The sequence below is a fragment of the Patagioenas fasciata genome, chromosome 2 (genome assembly GCF_037038585.1).
Source record: "Patagioenas fasciata isolate bPatFas1 chromosome 2, bPatFas1.hap1, whole genome shotgun sequence".
NCBI classification, from domain to species: Eukaryota; Metazoa; Chordata; class Aves; order Columbiformes; family Columbidae; genus Patagioenas; species Patagioenas fasciata.
The window spans coordinates 147,401,478-147,426,641 of record NC_092521.1 but is presented as its reverse complement, the minus strand read 5'-3'; the positions used below and the strand labels follow the sequence as shown (position 1 = coordinate 147,426,641).

Sequence of the window (25,164 nt, the reverse complement as noted above, 5' to 3'; positions counted from 1 at the left end):
TGAGTGTGAGTAACCTGAGTGCGACTGCAAGGGCTGCATAGAGAGAAAGGTCTGTGCCTCAAAGTACAGCACACAGCTTTCCACTCCTCTGAGCCATTTCGGGTTTAAATAAAAAACATGTCTTTGTGGCTATCAGGAAACTCTTAGTAGGAGAAGCTGAGTCATAACTGCCTGTTTAGTTTTAAAATGTTCCCAGCTTTCTTCAGGCTGAGATAAATAGCAATTTGCTTTGTTCTTGCCTGCTGAAACTCCCCTGCCTCCCCGTTCCCAACCCCTCAGGAGCCAAGCCATCGAGTCTGTTTGTTGAGAAATCTTTCTGTTTCCCAAGCTGGCGGGGCGGCTTTCCCCTCCCGAGTTCTGTGTCCTCAGCAGCAGTGTCACTCCTGCTGCTGGGGGACAAGAAAGAGAGTAACTCACCCTGCAAATTCAGCTGTAAGGCTTCCCCTGCCGCTGACAACCTTTTTTTCTCTAGTTGTAAAAACCCAATGACCTGGTTTCATTGAGGAAACTCTATTGATGGCACTGGGAAAAAATGGGGTGGTGGGTTACACTGATGCTTACTTCCTCTCTGTCCCCCGCTGAAATGTTCATGGATATCAAAGGTTGGGGGGGTGACAGTTACCCAGCGGTGCTGGCAGGCGTGAGGGAAGCAAGCACACTGCCTTATTCTGTTTGTCTCTCCAGAGGGACTGAAGGCAGGATTGGCTTCAACTACACCTGAAAGCTCCTCTTACTCTTTGGTTGAGATGTCAGGTAGCTTGACAATGTAGCTTTGTGGCTGCAAGGCAAACTACCTCAGGGTTATGGAGCATTGTGTGCCACAAGGTGTGGAAAAAGGGAGAATTAAGCCCATGCCAATTCACCTGTGAGGCCAACCTCAGCTATGTAAAGGCTTTCCTGGATTATAGCTGACTGTTGTTCAATTGTGGGAATTCTTGTGTTTAAAATGTGGTTTTCCGGTGAATACTGGGTGATGGACTGACAGAGATCTGTGTTACATTGCTGGCATGGCTGGAGTCTTCCTCACATCTGCATTTAGCTGTCTCTTTTTTAGTTTAAAGTAGCTGCCTATTACTTTGCTCCCTTCCAGACCTGCTACTCTTTCCTCTCATAGATTTGTGTTTTGCAGTCCTAGAAGTCCTAGAGCCAACTGTGGCAAAACAAAACTCAAGTTTCCAGTGAGGAGCTGAAAGACTCCATGGTAGAGACAATGGGAAATGCTTCTGGGCCTTAGGAGCTACCCTTTAGTAACCACAGGATTGTCACAGAAGGTGTTGAGGAAAGTAAAAGTGTTAAGCAGAGCAATGGCCAAAGATATCTTGTTCAAATTGCAAATTATGCACACATTTACCAGAGATTAGGGAAGTTTTACACATCTGTGTAGATTAGATGAGCAGGTCAGAGGGGTAGTTTTTTGTTTTATCTTACAAAATATCTCATACAACTAAAAATTCTTATATGGATGCTTTGTCACTTCTGACATCCCACAATTTTTGCTTCTGGGAATATAGAGCTCATAATTTGTTAGATGGTTTTATTAAGTATTTTGGGGCTTTTTTGCTATGTGACAGAACCTTCCCTCTGGAGATGAGCAAAGAAATTGAATGAAAGCTTGAATGACCCCGTAAAAGCTGTGTAAGCAAAAGATTAGCTAGTACCTAAACGAAGCACTTGGGGGCTTGTATTGTAGAGATGAAAAAGGTGCTGCAAGGCAGAGCAACACGCACAAATCCCTTGCTTTCTGCATGTGGCAGGTACACAGCCACCTTACTGGCTTCTCTAAAGGTAAGGTCTCACCATGAATGTAGCTGATCTGAAGCTGCCCTGACCCTGGGAAGGGCTGATGTGCCTTCCACCCTTCTGACACCTGGACCCAGGGACTGAATCTTCCCGGGAGCTCAGCAAAAGGAGATGAGGGCAGCAGTTGCCACATCTCCATAAAGCAATGATAAAACTGTGTGTGTTCAGCTACTTTGGCCTGCAGTTGCTTCATTGTTTTACTTTTTTTTTTGAAACCTACCTCATAATATGCAAGAATTTAATCACCCAAGGGGTTGGGGAGTGAGATGAGGATAATAAATTATTATCTGAAAATAAGATACATAACTTTTCAAACATGGCATGTCTTACAATTGCACAGTTACAATTAAAAAAAAAAAAAAAAAAGAACATTAAATCCACCAAATACCAGAAAGCCAGTTTATCCACCGTGACTTGGCAGCTTGTAATCATGCTCAGTGGGCTGAGGGAAATGTCATTGTCTTTAATTTTATGATTTCTAAAGCAGTGGGAAATGTCATTTTTACAACAATAGGAAGCCCTCCCCATGATAACTTAGCTTGTGTATTAGCTGAGGTAAGTAAGCACTGAGGGTGGATCTGATTCAGCTTTCTAGAACTGCTCAAAATTAGAGGCCAATACAGAAAATGTCACTTTTTTTTGCTCTGTGTCTTAGTTTCTTCAGCTGTCAAAGAAGATGCTGAGGTATGGTGAGGATCATGCCAAAATAGGAGGCGAAGTTCCTACTGCATGAGCAGCACCCAGAGGTCCAGCCCGCAGTTCCTGAGTTTCTCTTCCCTGCTAGACCTCAGTTATCTGTAACAGAGGAGACCCTCAAGCCCAGTATACACACTTGTGCATGGAAATTGTGCCAATGCCTGTCCTTGCTGCTCAGCTGTCGGTGAGATTTTCCAAACCCGCTCACTGACAGGCTGCTTTGCTGTGTTGTCAGGTTGTGGAGGAGAACTCTTTGGCCCTTCTGGCTCATTTCACAGCCCTGGCTACCCCAGCAGATACCCAAGCAACACGGAATGCATCTGGTACATTCACACAGCACCTGGCAGCAGCATTCAACTCACCATTCATGAATTTGACGTTGCATATCACCCAAACTGCAGCTACGATGTTTTGGAGGTAAGAGCAAAAATACACAAGTTACATGGTTTTCTGTCTGGAGTAGATAATCCCAAGAACTGTAGGAGCAGAACAAACAATTCCACTGCAATTTCCCATTTCTGCTGTGGTTACAGTTCTGTTCCACAGATGGTGTCACAGAAACCACAGTGCTCTTATTACATTTTGCTTTCATACCTTTGGTGTCTGTATACCTTAATCAATAATGATACTAGGCACTGTACACTTCCTAATAAGAGACAAAACTGTTTTGAAAAACTCAGTCTTCAAAAGTCCACTTTTTATGAAGAATTAAGTGTAGGGTGCTGTACCATGGTGATAAAGTTTCCTAATGTAGAGGATATCTATGATATCTTGGTGCTCGTGTTGGGAAGAAGCCAGGTGACCAATCCCAGCTAACAGATTTGAATAGACTTCTAGTGCAGGAAGAAGGGATAGGAAATAGTTTCAGGAAGAAATTCTTTAGAAGTATAGACTTTCTAGATCGCTCTCACTAGAGACATCTGAGATTACTAATGGAGGTACAGTTGGGTATTAGATGTCAATACATGAATGACATTTGAATGTTTTTGCAAGGAACCCAGAAGATTGATTAAGAGATCTTGTACCACTCCGCTGGGGCCTTTCTTCTTCTCTTCTCCTGGATAATGTGATGTGTGACTGGCATACAGCTACACAGCGTTCTGTCCAGCGCCTACACATACTCACTGCTGCCTATTCTCACCTTTATAGCTTTGATTTCTCCAGCCTGTGGTTGTTAGTGCACACTCATCAGCAATATTTCTGGAAGACTTAACCTACATCCCAAAGGAGGTCCTAAATATACAGTTGCCAGAGAGATGATTGCTAAGCATTTGTATGAGTAGAAGGGATGTATAACTTAAGTCCAGGTTTCTGGCTCTGAAACAGGCGTCCCGGGCTTAGCAATTAAATGGAAGTCTTGACCAAATGGACACTCTGCTTTGAGTATCCTATTGACTTTGGGACTTCTATAAAGATCTGGCTGTAAGGAAGTTGTTCTGTGAATTCTCCATCAGTAGCACTGACAAGTATGACTTTTCTTCACATTGCTAACAACAGTGACTGTGAGCAGGCAACCTGTGTTGGCTGGTTTGGGCACTTATGAAGTTTGGTGTATTGCAGCTTCATTGTTGTTTGTGCCTGAAATTACTAGATTGAAGCTGATCCACCTGTAAATTTCAGTTATGCCTCAGTTGTGCAGAAGAATCCATTAAACAGCTACAAAAATCTAGTGCCTACATCTGCAGATTATCACCCAACAGCTATCATGATCCAGTAAGAGTGCAGATGGCTACCAACCACTTACTTGACAACTTTTTGACTAGTGGGGTGGCTGGCCTAAAACCAATGAGCAGGTTCCCAGACACAAATTGATTAAGGAAGTTGTTTAAGATGATCCTACAGTTTGCTGCTCTGTGCTTGTGACCAAGGTGTTCACCTTATGTTTTTGGTTTTCTTTCTTTACTGTTTCAAACTTAGTTGCTATGCTTTACTTCTTTACAAGCTTATTCATCAGCACAGATGCCCACCTTGCTGTTGGAACTTTCCTGCCATCTGGCCCTCAGAACTGTCATGTCTCTGAGTTACTTATCTCCTGACCTTGGCTCATCCAGTTTCCAACACCTGTCTATGGTCTGCTGACAGATAACCTAACATAAATCAACTTATTGGGGAAAAACGGTTCATTTCTCGGTGCAAGATCAAAGGTTCTGCCTGGCAGTGAACAACTTTCCCTGCCAAACTGCAGGAATTTGGTGGAGCTTTATGTACCTTGCCACATACACGTTTTCTTGCTTTTGTTATAAAAATACACATTCATGGCATGATTGATACAGTCTGCACAGAGCAATGATGACTCAGATTTAGTGAGGGGGAAAAAAAATGTGGTTACCTAGTTTTAGTAGCTGCTTTATCTTGTAATCTTCTTTCCTATAGTCGTCTATGTATGTCCAGGCTGAAAATCACACACACAAAAGTTTTAAGTGTGTTAGAAAAAGGGAGGTTCCTGGTGTGCCTTTGACACAGTGTATGTCAGTGATAACTAAATTTCCGAGCTTCTTTCACTTGCACATTATCTTCTCAAGAGTATCCTGTCTACTAATTCTTCCGGTTTTGAAGTCTGCTTTTTCTCATAATTATTCTCCTGATTTCACTTTTTCCTGATCTCTGAATAGTGAGTTCTACCACTTCCTGTTTCTTTCAGGCCAAATAACTTTCCAGTTTTAATAGGAAGTCAAAATCAGTACTAAAGTAGCTCTGGACTCTGCGGGGCCTCCCTGTCCCATTAACTCTTTCTAATCTCTGAAATAAGAAGCTGCCTTGTAATAAAAATTCCCCAGTGATCAGTAAACATCCTCACAGGGTTGCATCTAGCTTTTGCTTAGAAACACACTCACACCTCCTACCTGGCAGAGCACTGAAAGAAAATTCTAAGATATGTTTCCCATTGCAGCACCTTTGCTGCTAACTTCATTTTTATACCATAGTTTCTTGAATATTTATCTCTTGTACATTTTTCTGAAGCATATTTGTTCTTGTAAAATACAGCAACCATCCCCCTTCCCTTTGACAATACCTCTTAAACAAGCTGTCCCTTCAACATCTGTATCCCAGCACTACCATATATTTCACCAAGACTGTGCAATAATAGTTACATAAAAATTGTGTGTGTGAAACCCTCAAGTTCTCCCTGTGGCTTCTGCATGCTCAAGTGTTTGACACATTCTCCTTTAATCCTCCTCCTTGTTTCTTTTATGACATTGTTGCACTCTGTCTTTCTCTCTTCCCCATCAGATTCTGTCCCTTTTACAAACATACAGAAGTAAATTTTTACTTGTTCTTAAAGATATTTCCTAGAAATGTTTCGTGGAAATAGAAGCTGTTATCTTGGGCACAATGAAAGAGTTAAAAATATTTTTAAATGGCTTCTATTGAAAATATATACATAGAGAAAAATGATTGTGTCTGTTTCATTCAATTATGACATCTTCTCTTTAACATGGACCAGAATTTTGTAAATTATAAATAAATGTTGTCACAGGAAGATGTAGCTCTGAGCTGAAAAGGAAGGAACCCTGTCAATCTATTGAACTTCCAGGTCTTTATTAGATGCTCTGGTCTTCTCATTTAAATATAAAGAAACATCAAGCATTACTAGAATACTTCATTATCTGTCAAAGGCAGGGTCTCTCTTTGCTGGCAGTTATATCTGAACAGGGATCAGTTTTATTCCCAGAAAATCTGTGTCATGAGGGTGACCAACCACATGAAAACAGCTTTCTGTTGCTCATAACTCTGGAATGCTGACTGTTAACAATAAATGGAGCTAACGGGGTAGAAGCAAACGATAAGAACAGATTTAAACCATGGGCTTTATGTACCCCTGCTATGCCAACCAAAATAATTTTATCTCTGGATCAGGTGTTCTGGTCAGACTAAATGTTTTTATTTTTATTTGTATCTGTTTGCAGCTCAGACATCCTGTGACTCTTTGTGAAACACACCCTGGAATTCATTCTTTCCATCCTTTCTCTTTTCCCTCTTCTTTTTTTTCATGTGGTAACTATTGGTTTTCCTCTTTGTAGCCAAAAGTAACATTTTATTGTTTTTTTGTCATGGAAACCCTCTGGCTTGTTTTTGTTCCAGCCCTTGTGAAAGCATGTGATTAATTGAACCGGTATAAAGGAGAAAAGAAAAAACACCCCTAACTGTAAAGGGCATGCCTTTCACTGTGCTTTTTATCTTGAAACTGTGCAGAAGGCTGTTGCCGAACAGTTAACAATGTAAAGGAGACTCACAAACCTCAGATTTGCACCAATATTTCTTCTCCATCCTTAATTCTTTTCCAACAGCTCAACTATAGCTTTTCAGCCTGAGCCAAGTTCATTTCTGAGGCAACGCTACAGAAATCAGCAGGGTTTATGTCAGAGCTGGGTTTGGTCTCCTTGCCTGTGGTGTGCAGATGGCCCCAGGGAGCACCAGGGATGATGTGAGAGGCTGGTCCATGATGCTTATTAGATGCATATTAGAAACTCCTGCTGCTTCCTCTGCCACATAGCTTCTCTGGGCTGGTTTACATGATTAAGAGCATATGTTCCTGCTAGATCCCATGCTGTGGCTCTGACTCAGGGAGTACACCACAAACACATTTTAAAATTCACATTTTGAACAGACTTCTGACGAATGCAGCTGTCATTGGGCCTCACAAGCAGCCAAGCAGTAAGATTTTTCTACACTAAGCTTCCAGCAGGCAAACATGCTTCTTCCCCAGACTGTAACTGTTTCATTATAGATTCTTAATCTGAGCTGTGATTTTGGCATTCTGACTTCTTTTGAATGCCTTGGGATGATCAATCAGACAGAGGACCTGTTATCCATTCAAGTCACGCAGACTCCCCTTAAAATGCAAAAAAGTGCTGTCTCAGTCAAAATTAAAATGTTTAAGCTATTGAGCCTGTGTAATCAGCCACTAAAACAAAATAGTCCTCTGAGCATCTAACAGACTATGACATTTATTAAAAAATTAATTTCTTGTTTCTTCTGGGGTTGCAAACTTCAGCTTCTGAGGTCTCACATTAGCCTGGAGTCACTGAATATTTTTTCCAGTAAAAAAAAAAAAATTCTTTCCCTTATACCTCTAATGGCAGAGCAGTGTCAGGCACCGTGAGCAGTTAGTGAGTACACAATTAATGAAATCATGTAGCAATGCACTACATTTAGCCCTGGAGGTGGTGGGACTAGCTCAGCTGTTCGTAAGACTTGCTCAGATATTTAGCTGGGACAGAACCCAAACTTCTGAGATTAAAAAGTATCTGGCAGAGCTTATTAAAATATTGAGTTTCCCCTCATCTAGAAGGGATCAGAGGCAAAAGGGCCATCTAGAAGGCTGCTTCTTTTAGTACTGCCACTTTCTGAGAGAGATTGATAGATTGATGGAACAATTCATTCGGATGTCATCTCCAAGCATACAGAAGAAGGTTATCAGGAGTAGTCAACATGGATTCACCAAGGGGAAATCACATTTGACCAACCTGATAACCTTATTTGATGGCATGACTGGCTGGGTAGATGAGGGGAGAGGAGTGGATGTTGTCTACCTTGAATTCAGCAAGGCTTTTGACACTGTCCCCCACAACATCCTCATAGGTAAGCTCAGGAAGTGTGGGTTGGATGAGTGCACAGTGAGATGAATTAAGAACTGGATGGATGGCAGAGATCGGAGGGTTGTGATCAATGATGCAAGTCTAGTTAATAGAATCATCAAATAGTTTGTGTTGGAAGGGAGGCCTGTAGCTAGTGGTGTTCCCTATGGGTCAGTACTGAGTCCAATCTTGTTTAACCTATTCACCAATGACCTGGATGAAGAGACTGAGTGTATTCTCTGTAAGTTTGCTGATGATACAAAACTGGGAGGAGTGGCTGATATACCAGAAGGCTGTGCAACCATTCAGTGAGACCTGGACAGGCTGGAGGATCGGGCAGAGAAGAACCTGATGAAATTCAACAAAGGCAAGTGTAGAGTCCTGCACCTGGGGTGGGGAGTCCTGGCGGACAACAGGCTGACCATGAGTCAACAATGTGCCCTTGTGGCCAAGAAGGCCAGCGGTATCCTGGGGTGCATTAGGAAGAGTGTGTCCAGCAGTCCGAGGGAGGTTATCCTCTCCTCTACTCTGCCCTGGTGAGGCCGCATCTGGAGTACTGTGTCCAGTTCTGGGCTCCCAAGTTTAAGAAGGACAAGGAGTTACTGGAGAAAGCTCAGCAGAGGGCTATGAAGATGATTAGGGGTTTGGAGCACCTTTCTTATGAGGAAAGATTGAGAGAGCTGGGTCTGTTCAGCCTGAAGAAGAGAAGGTTGAGAGGGGATCTCATTTATACTTATAAATATCTCAAGGGTGGGTGTCAAGAGGATGGGACTAAAGTCTTTGCAGTGGTACCCAATGACAGGATGAGGGGCAGCAGGCACAGGCTGCTGGAATCATATGAGGTTCCATCTGAATATGAGGAGAAACTTCTTCACAGTGAGGGTGACAGAGCACCAGAACAGGCTGCCCAGAGAGGTTGTAGAGTCTTCTTCTCTGGAGACATTCAAAACCCACCTCAACACATTCTTGTGCCATCTGCTCTGGTGAACCTGCTTTAGCAGGTGGGTTGGACAAGGGATCTCCAGAGGTAACTTCCAACTCCAACTATTCTGTGATTCTGTGATTGCTTTTTTGACCTTTTTGATGTTTACCAGATTAATACAACATTGGAGCAGATTTGAGATGCTAGTGGTGTGAAAATCCTGATGGGATTTGTTGCCTTATCTTCCTGTTCCCTGTTTGTTTTTGTTTTGTTTTGGTTTTTCTTTTGTTAGAACTTGCCATCCTCTAGTTTAGCTTTAGGATTTATACATAATATATACTGATACAATAAGAATACAATAAGAATCTGTCTATTGCTAGTTCAGTTGCTGAAAGACAATAGCACACTCTTTGTCTGTTGTATCTTTCTAATACTTTTCACATTTGAGCTTACTGTCAGGCTGACTTTTGCAGCTGCTGTCCTACCAGGGACATATTAGTGGAAGGCAAGAGACCTTTAGTATCAGGTGGCATTTCATTAGCATGCAAGAAGTCAAGAAAATTGAGTCACTGAAGGCACCAGAATCATGTCTGGATTTGAAAACTGCACTGATCATGTGTTTTTTCTCCAGCTTTGAAAGGGAAGACTAAGGAAGGTTAGGCAGTTCTACCAGCTATAAATAAGCTCAAACTAAAATCCCAGATCCCATTTGGAAAACAAGAAACAGAATGAATGAGGCTTCAGTACTGCCACCTAACTCACTTCAGTTGGCTGCTAATGTAGGAGTAGTTGCATTTTTACAGTCCTAAAATGACAACTGGCCCTTTGAAGGCAACTGCAAGGCTGATGTGGCCCCCGGTGAAAATGAGTGTGACAGCCTTGATTTAGAGCAACCTGATCTGACTGAAGATGTCCCTGCTCACTGCAGGGAGGTTGGACTAGACGGCCTTTCAGGTCCCTTTCAACCCAAACTATTCTACAATTCTGTGGTTATTAAAAGTGCATTATAAACTACACAATACTGCTGATGATGTTTAAGAGAGTCATGGTTTTCTGGTTTATAACTGCCTGAGGCACACTCTTCTGACTAGTAAATAATTACTCTTTAAAAGTCAAAACCTGTCTTCTGTGGCAGATATGTGTGATATATCTCCTTGTTTCTGAGGAATATTATTAAAATGTAGATTACTTCACAAAAATCTCATAGTTTGGATGTTAATTCTGCCACTGAAATAAATAAAATTGAAATGTTTTTTGTTTTATCAGAAAAAGCGATGAAATTTAGACCCAACTTAAAAATCAGTTTTAGCGGTGCCTTTAAAAATAAAGGGTGCAAAATATCAGCACAAGTTCCTGCAAAGATTTGCAGTTTGTTTGCACAAGAACACAAAAATCTCTGGGTTTATATCCCACAGAAACAAAGTGCTAACCCTGGAGGGATGGGGGAAGAAGAATGTGGCAGAGGCCACAAACCAGAAAATCCTTATTTAATGCAAAGCAGTTTTGAAATCTTCTAAAATTTCATACGTGTGCCAGATGGTTCAGATACCAAGTAAACCTGCAGAGAAAATGACTTTATTAGCTACTTCACATTTCAAAATGTGCAATCACCTTCAATACATAGACTTTTTTTTTCTCTCCTAGCTAAACAGTTCTCATTCATTCTGTGTGGCAGACAGTCTCTTAAAAGAACTTTGACAGTGTTTCTTGTATTTCTAGGTCTACGGTGGCCCTGATTTCTTCTCTCCTAGACTAGCCCAGCTATGTGTTTCAAGATCAGCCCAGAACCCACTGCGAGTTTCTACTACTGGCAATTCAGCCGTTGTCCGTTTCGAGACAGGTGCAGCAACGACAGGGAAAGGTTTTAATGCCTCCTGGCAAGAAAATCCGGATGGTGAGTACCCTGATTCTTACCAGCACAAATTCAGGAAGTCTGAGATCGTGAATCAGCCATGCAAGCATTTAAAGAAGTCAAATAGCACAGCACTGAAAACTGAAGGAGAATTTGGGTGTCACTGGTTTTGTTAACACTAAGAGATGCTGAAAAACACAGAGAGGAAAAAAGTGTCTGAGTAGCTAGAATCTAGGTGTATTTATGCGGTTTTTGTAACAGTCAACCTTGTTGGAGTTTCTTCTCTACATAAGTAATCAAGACATCCCTGTAATAAAAAAAAAAACCAAAAACTTTTGCAGGCTAGCTGTTCTCCCCAGACACTCCGTTATTAGCTGAATAATGTTTTTGATTTTAAACCGTAAACTGAAACATATCTGAGAATGTGGTTTAACTTGGACAACTCGGTGGACTCCAAAAGTATCTGGAGTGATTAGTAAGTACTTGAACTCTATAAGGTTCATCCATCCCCCATGTGATTATTTGTTCAAAGCCTTACTGGTAATCAGTAAAAGAAGAGATATGCTTAAAAGACCCAGCCATATATCTCTACATGGGAGTTCTTATGAAAAGGCCAGTTATTGGAAAACAATTGCAATGAAAGGCAGATTTTAATTCTTGTAGTGTTGCTTGGTTGAGCACACTGATTCATTATTTTGTCAAGGTTTATATTTCTCTGTTCTTGCAAGTTTTGTGAAAAAGGTGGATGATTTTATTTTATTTTATTTTTTTAAAAAAAAGAAGTCTACCATAGTCCTTTGAATTAATCCCCTTCTGAGATCTTATTTTTTATACCTAGGCCCCCTGAAGTTTTCTCATCCCTTTACAGCATCTTGCCTGTTATACTCCAACCCCCTTCCAGCCTCTAAAATACCCACTCACAAGAATGGAATAACAGTATAATTTTTATCCTTCCAGCAGGCTGCCTCCATCTATAGCAGTCCCAATGTCTTTCTGTCACCCTCCTCCATCCCTTTACAACATATAAAGTCCATTTGTTTGTGTTATTCCTATTGAAAGCCACAACACTTTCTGCACAGGATCCATCATTCGAGGCTGTTTAGATGTTCATGAGCACTGGAGCTGTTCTGGTGAGGGTGGAGTCCTCAGGAAGCCCTCAGCTGCCTGGGAAGGGAAGTAGAAACTTGAGGTTTACAAATTTTGTACTGCGCGTGGGGAAAGCAGAGATCCCGGCTGTTTGGATATTTCAGAAATAGTTTTCTCACCCCCATGCTCAGCTAGGCCTAGTCATTGCTCTCTCAGTATGCTAGCTCTGTGGCATTCATGTGAATGGTATTTTTGATTGCTTTTACAATATCTAGGATAGAGGAATACCAGCACTAATGCTTCAGCCTTTACAACATCTACTGCCAGCCTGGGGCTAGAAAGAAACATTACTCACTAACGTTGTTGTTGTGTATTCACCAACAATGATAATGTTATACTTTCCTGATAGTCATTTCATTGATTTTTGTTGTGGACAGGACACTTCAACAGTTGGAGCACACATACTACAAAAGTTTAATGTAGAAAATGTAAAGATGGAAGTGTTCTTCCCTTAGTTTAAAAATATAGGTGGAATAATGCTAAGCATAGAAGAGCTTCTGATTAAAACTGATTATGTCTTTTTTTCAGGCTGTGGTGGGATTTTCCAAGCTACCAATGGGGAAATCCATTCTCCAAACTACCCTCAACCTTATAATAACAACACAGATTGTTCTTGGATTATTCAAGCAGACTACGGCCACAGAATCCTACTGAACTTCACAGACTTTGACACTGAAAATCACCTTTCATGTAACTATGACAATGTTGCAGTAAGTAACAACAGAAATTTCAAGTTTCCTCACTGAGCCTGGTGAAAAGCTTACAAAAGAGGAAGCTTACTGTGCAACCTCAGCTGCAGTTGGTTTCAGACTGGTAGTTGTTTGTTCATATTTATTCACTGATGAACTAAGGCTTAAATTTACAGATGAGTAGTTATGGTCTAGTTCCCTTTGCTTTATCAACGAAACAGGCTTCACAAATGTATTTCTGCATTATTCCAGGTTCCCACTTTTATCTGGAAGGATCTTTTCTTGGCAGCAGTGCGTGCTGCATCCTGGCACTATGTTTTTCCTTTCGGTGGTATGAGTTGTAGTTACTACTGAGGAATAACCTCATACATAGATGGCTCTTATGATTATGCCCTTTCCCATTTATAGTGCAGTTTACCACAGCCATAGAATGGACTGCTCATATATATGATAGATTGCCCATGCTCTGTTACAAGCAGAGAGAGAGGGAGGTCTACATCCAGGGGGAACTGTGGCCGCCTGGTTTTCTTTATGTATGCACTGTGTATTCAGGTGCTCCTCAGCTGTCTGTTTAATTGCTTCGTTAGAGCCACTGCTCTCTTAAAAGCTTCATAATGCTGTTCATTTGTGAGCTTTTGTTGATGTCATGGAAATTCAAGTTGCTGCTCTATCAGTGCACGACAACAAACAAATCTCCACTTGGTCTTTTGGGAGCAGGGACATGAAATCCTGACCCTTGACGTCAGATTGCACTTCACTCAGTACAAAGGCCAATGTGATCAGGACTAGTTGGATAAAGCACAGTGGCTGTGGCCCAAAATCCAGCTTTCCTCTCCTTGATAAGCTGTCATTCACAAACAACTCAATTTGGCATGGACTGAGATTCTTTTGAAAACAGCACCAGTTTTAACAGCGTTGCCTCGTAAAGCTTTTATTGTACTGAACTAGACAGAAGGAAATGTGTCCCTATTTTGCTGAGCAAAACTGAAGATTTCATTTGGCCACAGAATGTTTTGTTGTGTTTTTTTTTTTTTTTTTTTTCTGAAGCATACAGAAATATGGCTATGTCTTTGTATTTGAATTGTTTAACTACATCAGTGAGATTGCTGAAAAGGAAAATCTTTTGGAAAAAAATTCCAATTCTTCTGTGATATCACACAGGAATAGAAAACACAGAAACACAGGCCATCTGAAATAACAGCACTGGTGAAAATTAAAAAAAAATTCACAAGTTAAGGGCTGAATTCTAAAAAGACCTGATATACAAGTTTCTCTTTTAAACCTGATGCCAGTAGGTCTATGTACCTATCTAAACACTTTGCAGAGTATTCAGCTGCATGAGCTCCTTGTAGTTACAAGCACAACTCCCATTACCTTTATGGGCCAGATATAGACACTGGGGTTTTAATCACTGAGAGGCACTAGTCCGTCCATTGTCAGAGGAGATGGCTGTGGCAGAGCTCTTTGCATGAACAGAGTTTGCAGACTATTGCAATACAGTAACATACTTTTTCCTCTGTTGCTGTATGAGTTGTTTGCTTCTGGTTTTGTTTTGTGGTTTGTTTTTTATTTTTTTTCTAGGGGAGGAGGAAGTTGCCCATCAGCCCCAGCTGTGCAAACACAACTGAAGCTGCACTGTTAGCAGGGAGGGAGATTTAAATGTAGTGTAGGCATCAGTCACTGCCCAACAGGTGGAGGTTGGTTTGAAAATGGATGGGGGAGAATGCTGGTTTGAAGTTAAGAGATAACGAAGGGCTCTGAGGCTCTGGTGTATGAGGTGGAAAAGGGCTCTTCAGTGCCAATTTAAGAGGACCAGCAAGACAAGAAAGAGTGGATGGGATTTCTTTATCTATCTGGTATGTCAATAAGCAGAAAATTACTTATTACCAACACCTGGATGTGACTTGTGTTCATCTAATTCTAAGGCTTGTTACATGCCTCATACTGTAATAGGAGAACAGAGTGAGGGGACAAAGGGTGCCTGGGAATATACAAGTAGATGTCTGACCACGAATGGTCTAGGAATTGCATTCCAAAATCTGTGTAAATGGAAAATATGGGCAGCTAAGGAAGCTGGTGGGTTGTTTTTTCTCTCTCTAATATAGGAACAACTACTGTATGAGTAACAGTGGTTACACCCTTTTTTTTAAAAATTTTTACTTATCTTTGTGGATTTTATTTGCTCTGTGACTTCTCCTGGGGCTTCCCTCCACCCTTCAGTGTGCTAATGGCCTTTTCCTTCATCCTTCCACTTCTAGACCCAGTCATTTTTCCCTGTGTTATGACTCGAGTTTTGTTTTGTTTTTAATATTTCTACCGTAATTTCCTTTCTATGGAAAATGCATAAAAATGATCCCTCTCTACCCCCTAATGTTTTCCATTGCACATTTGTTATGTGAGCAAAATGGAGGTAGGGAAAATGCCGATCTCTGCTGCTTCTTGACTATGCTGCAACTCCAGAAACTCAGTGCGTTTTTCGGTTCTGCTCAATGACTTCACATTTGAATCTAAGCACAGATCTCGGTTCAGACAAATTAATTCTAAGCGGGTAACGGTAACACACGGCATAACTGCTCTGAGCTCCCTCTAGAGTCAATGGATGGAGTGTGCCTAGAGCAGTCCAGGCTACCAAAAAGTGCATTCTTAATTCACCTAGCTACCTAAATTTAGTTGATTCCTTGGTTTATGTGCCTAAGTTCTGTACCTTAGCTTTTCTCAAAACAGATGAATATTTGTTTATCTGCTAAATGAGGACGTATAGCCTTTATTTTTGTTGATCTCAAATATAACTTGGTTATATTCTGTACAAAGTATAAGATCTTTGGGAAGACTTTTTTTGCTGTCACAGTCACCATACACAAGGAATAATTTTTTAATTTCTCTTTATGTACCAGCCCACTTCTATCTGGACAGTATTTCTTTCAACAAACAAATCTGGTTTTTTGAAGGAAAATAGACCAAAAGCAATAGCAAATGCACTAATGCCTGCATTTTTTCCCATTTGTTTAACCAGTATTGCATCTGATGCTACACCAGCAGTGCAGGTCAGTAAGAGCTTCAAGTATTTGGAGACTCGAGGAGGACGTGCCTTGGAAGGCAGAGCTTGTAGCATGAAGCCCTGAAAAGGGGAGGGAGAAATAGTTTGTTCTTTTCAGTGGCTTTGATTAAGTAAATGTTATTTTTCTCTCCTGTTGCAGTATAACATGTAGTACATGAGAATACAGAAATATAAGCCTCTGGGAGCTGGAGAGGAGGTATGACTTCATTTATTCCAGGTGCTGGCGGAGAGGATATTCCAAGAGAGAACAGCTAGAAATATGTGGAAGTTTTATGGCTCAGAAGAGAAAAATTATCTTATTTTTGTCATAAACTTTTACAAAATGCAGAACACATTTGAACAAGAATGCAATGAGTCACACAGTTACGATCATTGTGGAAAGGGAAGAGCAAATTTCTGCTATGCACAGTGCAAATGAAAACTTGGCTTTTAAGTAAGCAGCTGCATTGTTTTCCTTTACTCATGCAGCCACAGAAATGCATTTCTCAGATGTTTTCAAGATAACTTTAAGAAGCTGTAGGGAGATGCAACTCTTCCCTGAATTAGTGTGTAAATATTGTGGTTTCTGATCTAGATTCAAGATTGAAATTCCTTCATATAAAATAGTTTAAGCTAATAAATAGCAGGTGAGCAAAAATGATGCAGCCACACGATATCCACATGTTACTGTTCCTGCTTAACTTGTAGCTGCCATAACCCTTAAGAGTTGCTGCTGTATCTCACTAATGCTTGTGCCAAACTGTTCCTTGAATCAGATTCTTAACAAGTGTAAAGGAATGATTTCTGGGTTTCTGAAAGAGGTGGCAGTACTATCCTTCAAACAAGCTGCCCAGAAAGAGCAAATACACTTGATTTAGAAAACATTCCTCTGACTTCATGCTCTTCTCTCAGTATTACCACAGAAAGACTTCTTTATTCCAGAAAGCTCTTGGAATGAAATGACTACTTAGTCTCTTATGTTACTCATCCTTAATGTCTTCCCAAGTGACAGTGCTCGACTACTAGACTCTCACAACAGGCCATGTGTCGATGGTCATATCCTCAGCCGTGCAGAGGGACACAGATCCATCAAAACCAGCAATTTACATGAACTGCAGCCAAACCCTCCCTCTATGCTCTGTCAGTGTGATGCTTATTTTCAGTTCTAGCACTCAGATATAATCCTCTCACTACTGTCTAGGGAAAGACAGTACCTTAATTCCTAAGGGATATTTAGTTAGTCGTTACTTTATTCACATTCCATGGTTTGTGGTTTTTTACTTCCAGGCAGTCTGATTTATATACAGAACATATGTGCAGAGGAAGAATGAACACTGCACACTATGTATTAAAGGGCTGATTGTGGCAGGATGCCAAGAGGGGAGAAAAGGTTGGATGGATATTTTGGGTCTTTTTACCAGGTACTCATTTTTTACAGAAACTGAAGTACACTTACTACTCTGTCCCACAGAGCTGGATAGTGTTATAGGCCCAAGGGAAAATGTTTAATTCATGAATACAGCATGGCTATGTTAGTTATGTTAGTGGATTAAGCAGGAGTTTTGTCCTCTGTTTCTCAGCTCTGAGGTTTAGTTGAGACCTTTCTCTCAACTACTGTTTAATATATTTATTCACTAATATGCTCAAAGACCTTTGAACACTGGAAGCAGGAACATTGCACTGTGTTATACAGTCTAGTTAGAAATTTTTAATTCATTAGCATTGCATTGCACAGAGTTGCTGAAATTTGAGGCATTTTGAAGTAAAAGAAGTTGTTAAGTAGGTTTCTTCTAACCCAATGGCATTATTTTGCTCAAAGTGGGCTTTTACATAGCTTCTATCATAGCACCTGAATATTTTCCAGTCCTCCTATCCATATTTTTATCCATATTTTCTTCATTTTGCTATAGGAAGTCAAGTCACAGGTTATATTAAATGACATGCCTATGGTAATGCAGGATGTTAATGCTGAAACAGGAACTGAATTCAAATTGGGTTGGTGCCCATTAGCCCAAGGGCTCTTCCTCTGTGTGTTGTGCAACTGCTGGTGGCTCCAGGGCTCCTCACTGCTGAAACCAGGGACAGGGGCTCTGAGACTGGGCCATGGCTCCAAACACAGCAGGAGCAAATCGCATCTGCTGGGATGCAAGGAAAGATTAGTGAGACACTGAGACTGTGGCTATTTTGCTTTCCCTGTAGTTCCTCTTGTTATAATTTTGATGTCACTTAAACTAGTAACTTGTTGGTTTTAACTTCATTATTATTTTTTTTTTCTCCTGATTGTGAAACAGAGAGAAAGGAAAGAAAATTATCAGCTGTAGAGGACAAAAGAGAAGGAAGGCATTTGTGGTAAAATTAAAAGCGAAGTTTTGTGAAACCATCTTTGCTTTCTTCCTCCTAACTTTTTTTTACGTTACCCTCTGCTTACATAACACTTAATGTATATGTGTGTAATTCAACACCCTAAAGCATAGATATAGGTATAAAGTGTAGATATATGGACTCTGATCCTTGATGCTGAGTACATGTATCTAAAACCCATAATCCTAGTGTCTTCTCATTTTATATACAGTCATAACTCACACTCGTGCACTAGCTACATGTTAGGGCCAATTTAGAAGTCTTCACTGAGGCAAGATGTAGGGTTTAACTGAATGAAAGCTACATGGGAACTTCCATTAGCCATTAACAGAAAACAATAAATGTGTGAGGATATCTAGATTAAAATAGAGTTGCTTCCATACCAGATACACATAGGGGAAGATGGTTACTTGATTCATTTTTGTTATAAAGGTTACAGTAGCTTTGGCCTGAAATACATGCTTTGGTTTTTTTTGTTTTTGTTTGCTTGTTTTAAATGGTCATGGAATTAAGATAAGCAACACATAGTTTGTTTGCACTGCCCATACCAGGGCTGTATCAGGATCAAAATGTATGAAACATAAGAAAGGGAATGAAATCAAAGTCTTCTCAATACTCCTTTTGAAACCAAATACTTCATTTGATCTTTATTATAACAGGTATTTGATGGTCCTAACAGTGAAGCACCACTTCTTAGGAAACTCTGTGGAACACAACATCCTCCTCCTATCATATCCTCCAAGAATGTGATGTACATCCGACTGCACTCCGATAGACCCATCCAGCACAGGGGCTTCAGTGCTCGCTTTACTGAAGGTAGTCTCATCATTTCCATTAATACATATTTATCTAGTCACTGCTTTGTTTGTATGGGACACAATCTCTTAGCACAGCTGATAACAGGAAGTGTTGTTTCTTTATATGCAGCATACCAGTGTCTGTCTTTAACAGGACTGAATTTTTCCATATTATAGATTAATGAATTTAAAAATCTAAGGATCATCTTAGATCCTTTGATTGGAGAAAAAATGTACCTTTTCTATCAAGGCATCTAGTACACATCAGTTGCCTCTTATTGAACCTCCCTAGAGGGTTAGCTACTCGTAGCTGTCCTGAGAAAAATGTGTAACTGGCAGTTTCCACAGACCTAGTGACAACATAACATTTTATATGTCTATCCATGCGCATGAATCTGAAAAGCTGTAAAAGAATTCTGTGTCGTGCTGTTGATGAAGTCCATGGATTCAGGCCTGCTAACTCTGCCAAACATCAACAATCCAATTTGTGGAAGACTAATTGGTATTTTACATTGTTTCGTTTTTAATGAAAAATGGCACCAACTGAGCAGAATTTTTCATGAGATTACTTTCTATTTGATGATTGGTGATTTTCTTTCATTTTTTCACAATAACTTTGGAAATATATTTCCCTAAGATATAGCCATTTAGTTTTTGCAAAGAAAATTCCTCTCTCTCATTTTCTTCTTAGCATGCTTTTCACTGTTAACTAGTACTTTTCCCAGATTTTTTTTTTTTTCTTTGAAAATATTGTGAAAAATACTGTGGCATCTAACTCCCCACTCTGCTGTTTAAAGCAGTTGTCTGTTAAACTCATGTGGAGGGGTTTTATGATGAGTCTGTGTGAAGGCAGGTCAGCGCTCAGCACCGTTAGCCAAAGATACACAGCCAGCCAAGCTCTTGCACACGTTTCACACAATTGCAGTTTTGCTGATGCGGTTCACAAGATGATGATGCCAATGCAATGGGATGCCATCCTTGGGCACTGGAAGGTTCTGGACAGTTTCTTATGATTTCTTCCTTCCTGGTTGACAACACAGGCAAATTATCAGAGAAAGGGGTGTATGATTACACTACCCTGAAAGCAAGCTATTTTAGCCCCAATGTTGCTCTTCTGAGCTGATAAAAATTAGGTGTCTGTTCCCAAGTCACTCTGCCTTCTCTCAGGTTGTCAGCCATGTGCAGCATGGTCTAGAAAGTGCACCTGGTGCTGGCAGCTAGTCCTTAAGTCTCTTTTCTGAATAAATTGCTGTCATGAATATTATCCTTATTTCACATTGATATAGCATGTTACATTTTGTGCATTCATTTTCACTACAGAATCTCAGATTTGCCACTACAGAATCTCAGTTTTGCCTACATAAATATCTATGTGTGTATATGTGTGTGTTTCATTCTAAAGCATGTGGAAGTTTCATAGAGTCAGATGCAGTTGGGGCAGCAATTTCCTCTCCTCTGTATCCTGCCAAATACCCAAACAATCAGAACTGCAGCTGGATTATTCAGGCTCAGGAACCATGTAAGTAAAAACATCTTTTATAGTTAGCTGGGATGACTAACATCCTCACCTTCTTTTTTTGTAGTAACAATACAAAATTCCTCCTTTATTTCTCTAGGAAGTTCTGCATCCTGGTAGTTGGAAAGTGTGACTTTCCTAATCTGCCCTACATCTCATTTTATTGTAGATTTAGTGCATAGTGAGGAAAACAGTTTACAGCTTTGTCATCTTAGCTGATTTACTGTGACCCAAGTATTGCAATTATAAATGAGGTGTTGAATACTACGTGAATTTGCATTCATGTCTAAGGGCTTATATATAATTAAAGCACTTGTATTTAGCTGACCTTATTGTGGTCTGAATATTTCAAGCTAATGTGTTAGATCGAGCCCATGCTGTTAGCATAAAAAATTTAAATTTTAATAAAATAATTAGAAAAGTTACAGAGGAATTTAAAATACAAATAAAAAAGAATATAAATAAACTGGTCTTATATACATACACCCTCAGATGTTCCTGTCTAATTTTAGATTTGTGATGATCGTAAAACACCAAATATTTTTCCATTGGATAGCAGTATTCCCTTTAATACCCAGTATTACCTTTATGTGGTTTAAGATTACTAAAAGATGTTTGCAGTTGCATGATAATATCCTAGTAACATCGTTTAAAATAAATGTTTGTTTTTAATAGCAACTACTAAACTTCAGTTGTTTATCTGCTACTTAACCATTGTTGTTAAAATCATAGAATATTCCAACCACATTTATAAGTTTATTTTGCCAAGTTATAAAATGGAAATCAATTTGCCAAAGCAAACACCAAAACAAAGATCAAGAAATAAGCAATACTTTTTTTTAGCATAGGTTCTCATACAGATATGTGAAAAGGGCATCATTAAAGCTGTTCCTCACTCACACAGCATTTATTTTTTAAAGACAATATTTTCATGGATTGAGGTTGAAAATTCAGACTTAACTGTTGTCTTCTGATTTACATCAGTGTAAGAGACTAGAAAAATGCTGAACAAGCAGCAGCCTGTGCATGCAGTGACTCCCTCCCCTGCCACCAGGACCACCGCACACCACACGTTGCGGGTACACGTGGCTGCAATGTGCCACTCATACAGGGCACAGCCATGTACAATAGATGTCACCAGTGGCAAAACACTGCAGAATTCCTGCTCTGCTCTTACGGAGAAGGCCAAAAAGTCTCCTGCTCTTGCCACCCACTGTGTTTTTCCTTTTTGCTTTGTATCCTGAGGACCTGCATTGATAGCTGTGATTGATTGACCAGCCAGGACACAAAAGATTGCGGAGCACATGGGCACTGCAGCTGAACACCAGCCAGTGGCACCCTGATGAATGCAGTGCCTGGGTCCATGTCTGTCATTTCGCATTATTCTACCTAATTAATTGTACCCCAGTGAGAAGCAAAATATTTGTGTCAAATTCTGGCTTAGTCAATGTGGGAGAAAACTTAGTTATCATCTAAACTATGAGATCCTTTCTGACTTGCTCAAACTGCACAGGAGCTATAAGTCCAGGAGTAACTACTTTCACAGCCTGGTGCTGAGGACGGCCTCTCTTCTTCCAGTTGAGACTTCACCTTTGTTCATATTGGAAAAGCAATAGCAATACAAGAGACAAAAATATCCTGAGTCAGAAATCCTCTTTTTCAGGACGTAGTCTGCAGTCCAAGGGTGTGGAAAATCCAATTCTGCACAAATATAGCTGAGAGTAGTTAATGATCCTTTAACCAGTCCAATAGATGTATGTGGAATAAAACTATGAAAGAACCAGCTCTTTCTAAGCCTGGAGCAGGGCAGCATCAATTCACATTTTGTCTGGATCTATGGTATAGATTTCAAAGGGACAGAAGGTCACAGATGTGTAGAATAACTTTTGTTTCTGAATATGTGTACATTTTCCATGTTGTATTTGCTGACACTTTTAGTATATAATGAAGCTCTTCAGATATTAGGAAATTTATATTTATGTGTATATATAATATTAAATCCTACACTTCTAATGTCAGTTGTACTAGAAAGTACTGAAATATGAAGAGATTTACGAGGACCTTTGCATCAAGTTCACACCACGTATCAGGGATTAAACTACTTCATATGTTATTCTTTATAGGGTACTAATTTACTTCAAGGGAGAAAAGATGGTACATTTGTTTACATATATTTACTTCTCTGTGAAACGCTCAACTTCTTTTTAAGTTTTTACTCTTTGTTGTTGCCAGTCAACCACATCACACTCTCATTCACTGACTTTGATATTGAAAACAATAGACGCAACTGCACAACGGATTTTGTGGAGATTTTGGACGGGAATAATGATGAGGCTCCTCTTCGAGGTATTGTACTTCTCCCATGTTTATTTCATATATAGAACCACACCCAAGGTGAGCAGGAGAAGGTTTTCTGTGAGTGTCCTCCTGTTTCATGGATTTTCTCTGACAAAGGAAGCTCCTTGTCCAGTCTGGCCAGAGGAGTCTGGGGATGGAGGTTAAGTTTTCAATGTGAATGGCACAGTCCTCCCAGGCTCCAACTGTATTCCTACTGACCCACAGTTTGGAGTTGACTCCAGCTGCCTTTTCCTTGCTCCCTAGCTGAACAATATTGGGAACCAAGCAATTCAGTTTAAACTGAATTCCCAGTTCACTGTACAAAAACCTAACATAACCCACACTCATAAGGAGAGTCCATACTAAACATAGGTGAAGAAAGCTTCAGATTTCTGGGAGGAGAAAATGGATTTTTCCTCAAGCCCCAGAAAGCCTGATCTTCTGCTTGTTCCTGAATTTTCTACAGCTTTGTCCCAACATCTCTGTCCACAGCCATCAACTTCATGTGGTAGGAGCAGTCTGGAGCAGCTAAATTCAGCGTTTAAGCTGCCAGGAAGCCATGAGAGAGTTCTGGCCACGGGGTTGTCCTGACTCCCCTCACATCCCCAGAGTTGCCTCAAATTCCTTCCTGGGAAATTCAGAATATCTGTGCCTGATTATGTTCTCCCTTACTCTACTTTTGTATATGTTCTCTTGGGAGGAGTAGGCTGTACTCGGTTTAAATGATTTGTAACTAAGAGCAGAATTCATTTTTGTCTCCTACTTGGCTTTCACTTGACAAGAGGACCAGGTTACTAGATGCTATCTTTGTTTTTACTTTCAGATGCCTTTCTGCTAGATCATGATTCATATTCCTAATCCCCACAATACAACCCACTACATGAGAACTGGTCTGTTATTCGTCACTTGTTTTTTTTATTAGAAACCAATTGAGTGAAATGGAAACTACTGTCAGATATATTTGATGGGATTTTTTTTTTTTTCAATTAGGCTGTAATTTATGGATAGTGTGAACGCAAAGGAGCTCAATGACAGAATAGCCAGTGACTAGGGTGTCTGGAGTGCAGGAGGTTCTTCCTCTGTTAAAAAAAATAGCCACTAGAGTTGAATTCTGTGCTAATGAAACTGAGTATTTCATTCTTATGTAGATTGAATTGACAACTGCAGTTGTTGTGAGAAACATTACTCCTGGCTGCTCTTAGGCATTAACATCAAATTAGCAATAGATATTACATGCTTAAGGGCCCTTCTTTTCTCTCTGGTTTGCTCTCTTTCAGGCCGTTACTGTGGCACTGCTATACCACATCCTATCACTTCTTTTGGTAATGCCTTGGTGGTGAACTTCATCTCCAACAACAACATTAATGCCAGGGGATTCCATGCCACCTACGTTGCATCGTCATCATGTAAGTCCATGTGACAGGTGTTGCTACCTTATGCCTCTGACTTTTAAGAAAAAGAACAGATCCTGTATCTCTCTGTCTCTCTGACATTCCCTCTTTAAACTTCCCCTATTGCCCCTCCTCTTTTTTGGCCAAGGTCTCAGCAAGTACATCAGCAAGCTAAAGAACAAGTAGACAAGGAGAAATGCTTTCTTCATTAGCAAATGCTCTGGCTCTGCCAAGGTTGTTTTTCATGTCACCTTTCTCAAGCCTCTGCTGTCTCCTTCTTGTTGCAGCCTGCGGGGGTACTTTCCACGTGGACAGAGGAGCTTTCAACAGCCCTGGCTATCCCGAGCCTTATCCGCTCAACACCGAGTGTGTCTGGATGATTCTCAGCTCCCCTGGCAACCGGCTCCAGCTGTCCTTCATGTAAATGCATCACCAGGGGTTATTACTCATCCCTTAACAGACCTGAAGGAAGGATGGTCTGTGTTTATTAGGAAATGTAATTACCAGATGATAAAGCTGAAATATGTTTTTAGAATAACTTGTAAAGAGAACACAGTAGTGGTTAGTGGCGGCTTGCAGTCAGTGCTCTCCTGTCTTAGTCATTGCTTCTATTAAGGCACATACAGCATGACATAAATAGGTGTTCTATTGTTTGAGCAACATGGGATGCTGAAAAAGCCAGTTCTCATTCACTTATAAACAAGAAAAGGAAATTCAGCATTGCTCTGCCTTTTTTTTTACAAAGAAAATTCCTAGTATTTCCTTACTAGCAGATTCATTGTAGTATTTATTACATAGCTGAGTAATATGAAGGGACCAGATATTCCACAGATTGTAGGGTTAGAATTGATGTTAAAGCTCCAAAATTTCTCCAACAATTACAGCAGTGGAGGTACAACAGGGCCCAGGAGAGTATTTGAAGGAATTTTCTTTTCCCTTCAGCAAATTAACTTTCCTTTGAAGACTTCTGACAGGAAAGCCATGCATGATCCACAGAACAATGTGGAGTCCTTTACCAGGGTCATTTGGTTGTTCTTTAAC

At 40.3% G+C, this 25,164-nt stretch overlaps 1 protein-coding gene across 1 annotated transcript in view; it reads left to right on the top strand.

The window, feature by feature from the left end:
* The window catches only part of CUBN (cubilin), a 141,967-nt gene that overhangs the window by 58,998 nt on the left and 57,805 nt on the right, over positions 1-25,164 (top strand). Inside the window, exons 29-36 of the mRNA XM_065831316.2 lie at positions 2,732-2,913; positions 10,717-10,891; positions 12,524-12,705; positions 18,742-18,898; positions 20,282-20,398; positions 22,628-22,741; positions 24,010-24,138; positions 24,411-24,543. Coding sequence (XP_065687388.1) covers positions 2,732-2,913; positions 10,717-10,891; positions 12,524-12,705; positions 18,742-18,898; positions 20,282-20,398; positions 22,628-22,741; positions 24,010-24,138; positions 24,411-24,543 — 1,189 coding nt within the window. The remainder of the gene's footprint in view (positions 1-2,731; positions 2,914-10,716; positions 10,892-12,523; positions 12,706-18,741; positions 18,899-20,281; positions 20,399-22,627; positions 22,742-24,009; positions 24,139-24,410; positions 24,544-25,164) is intronic.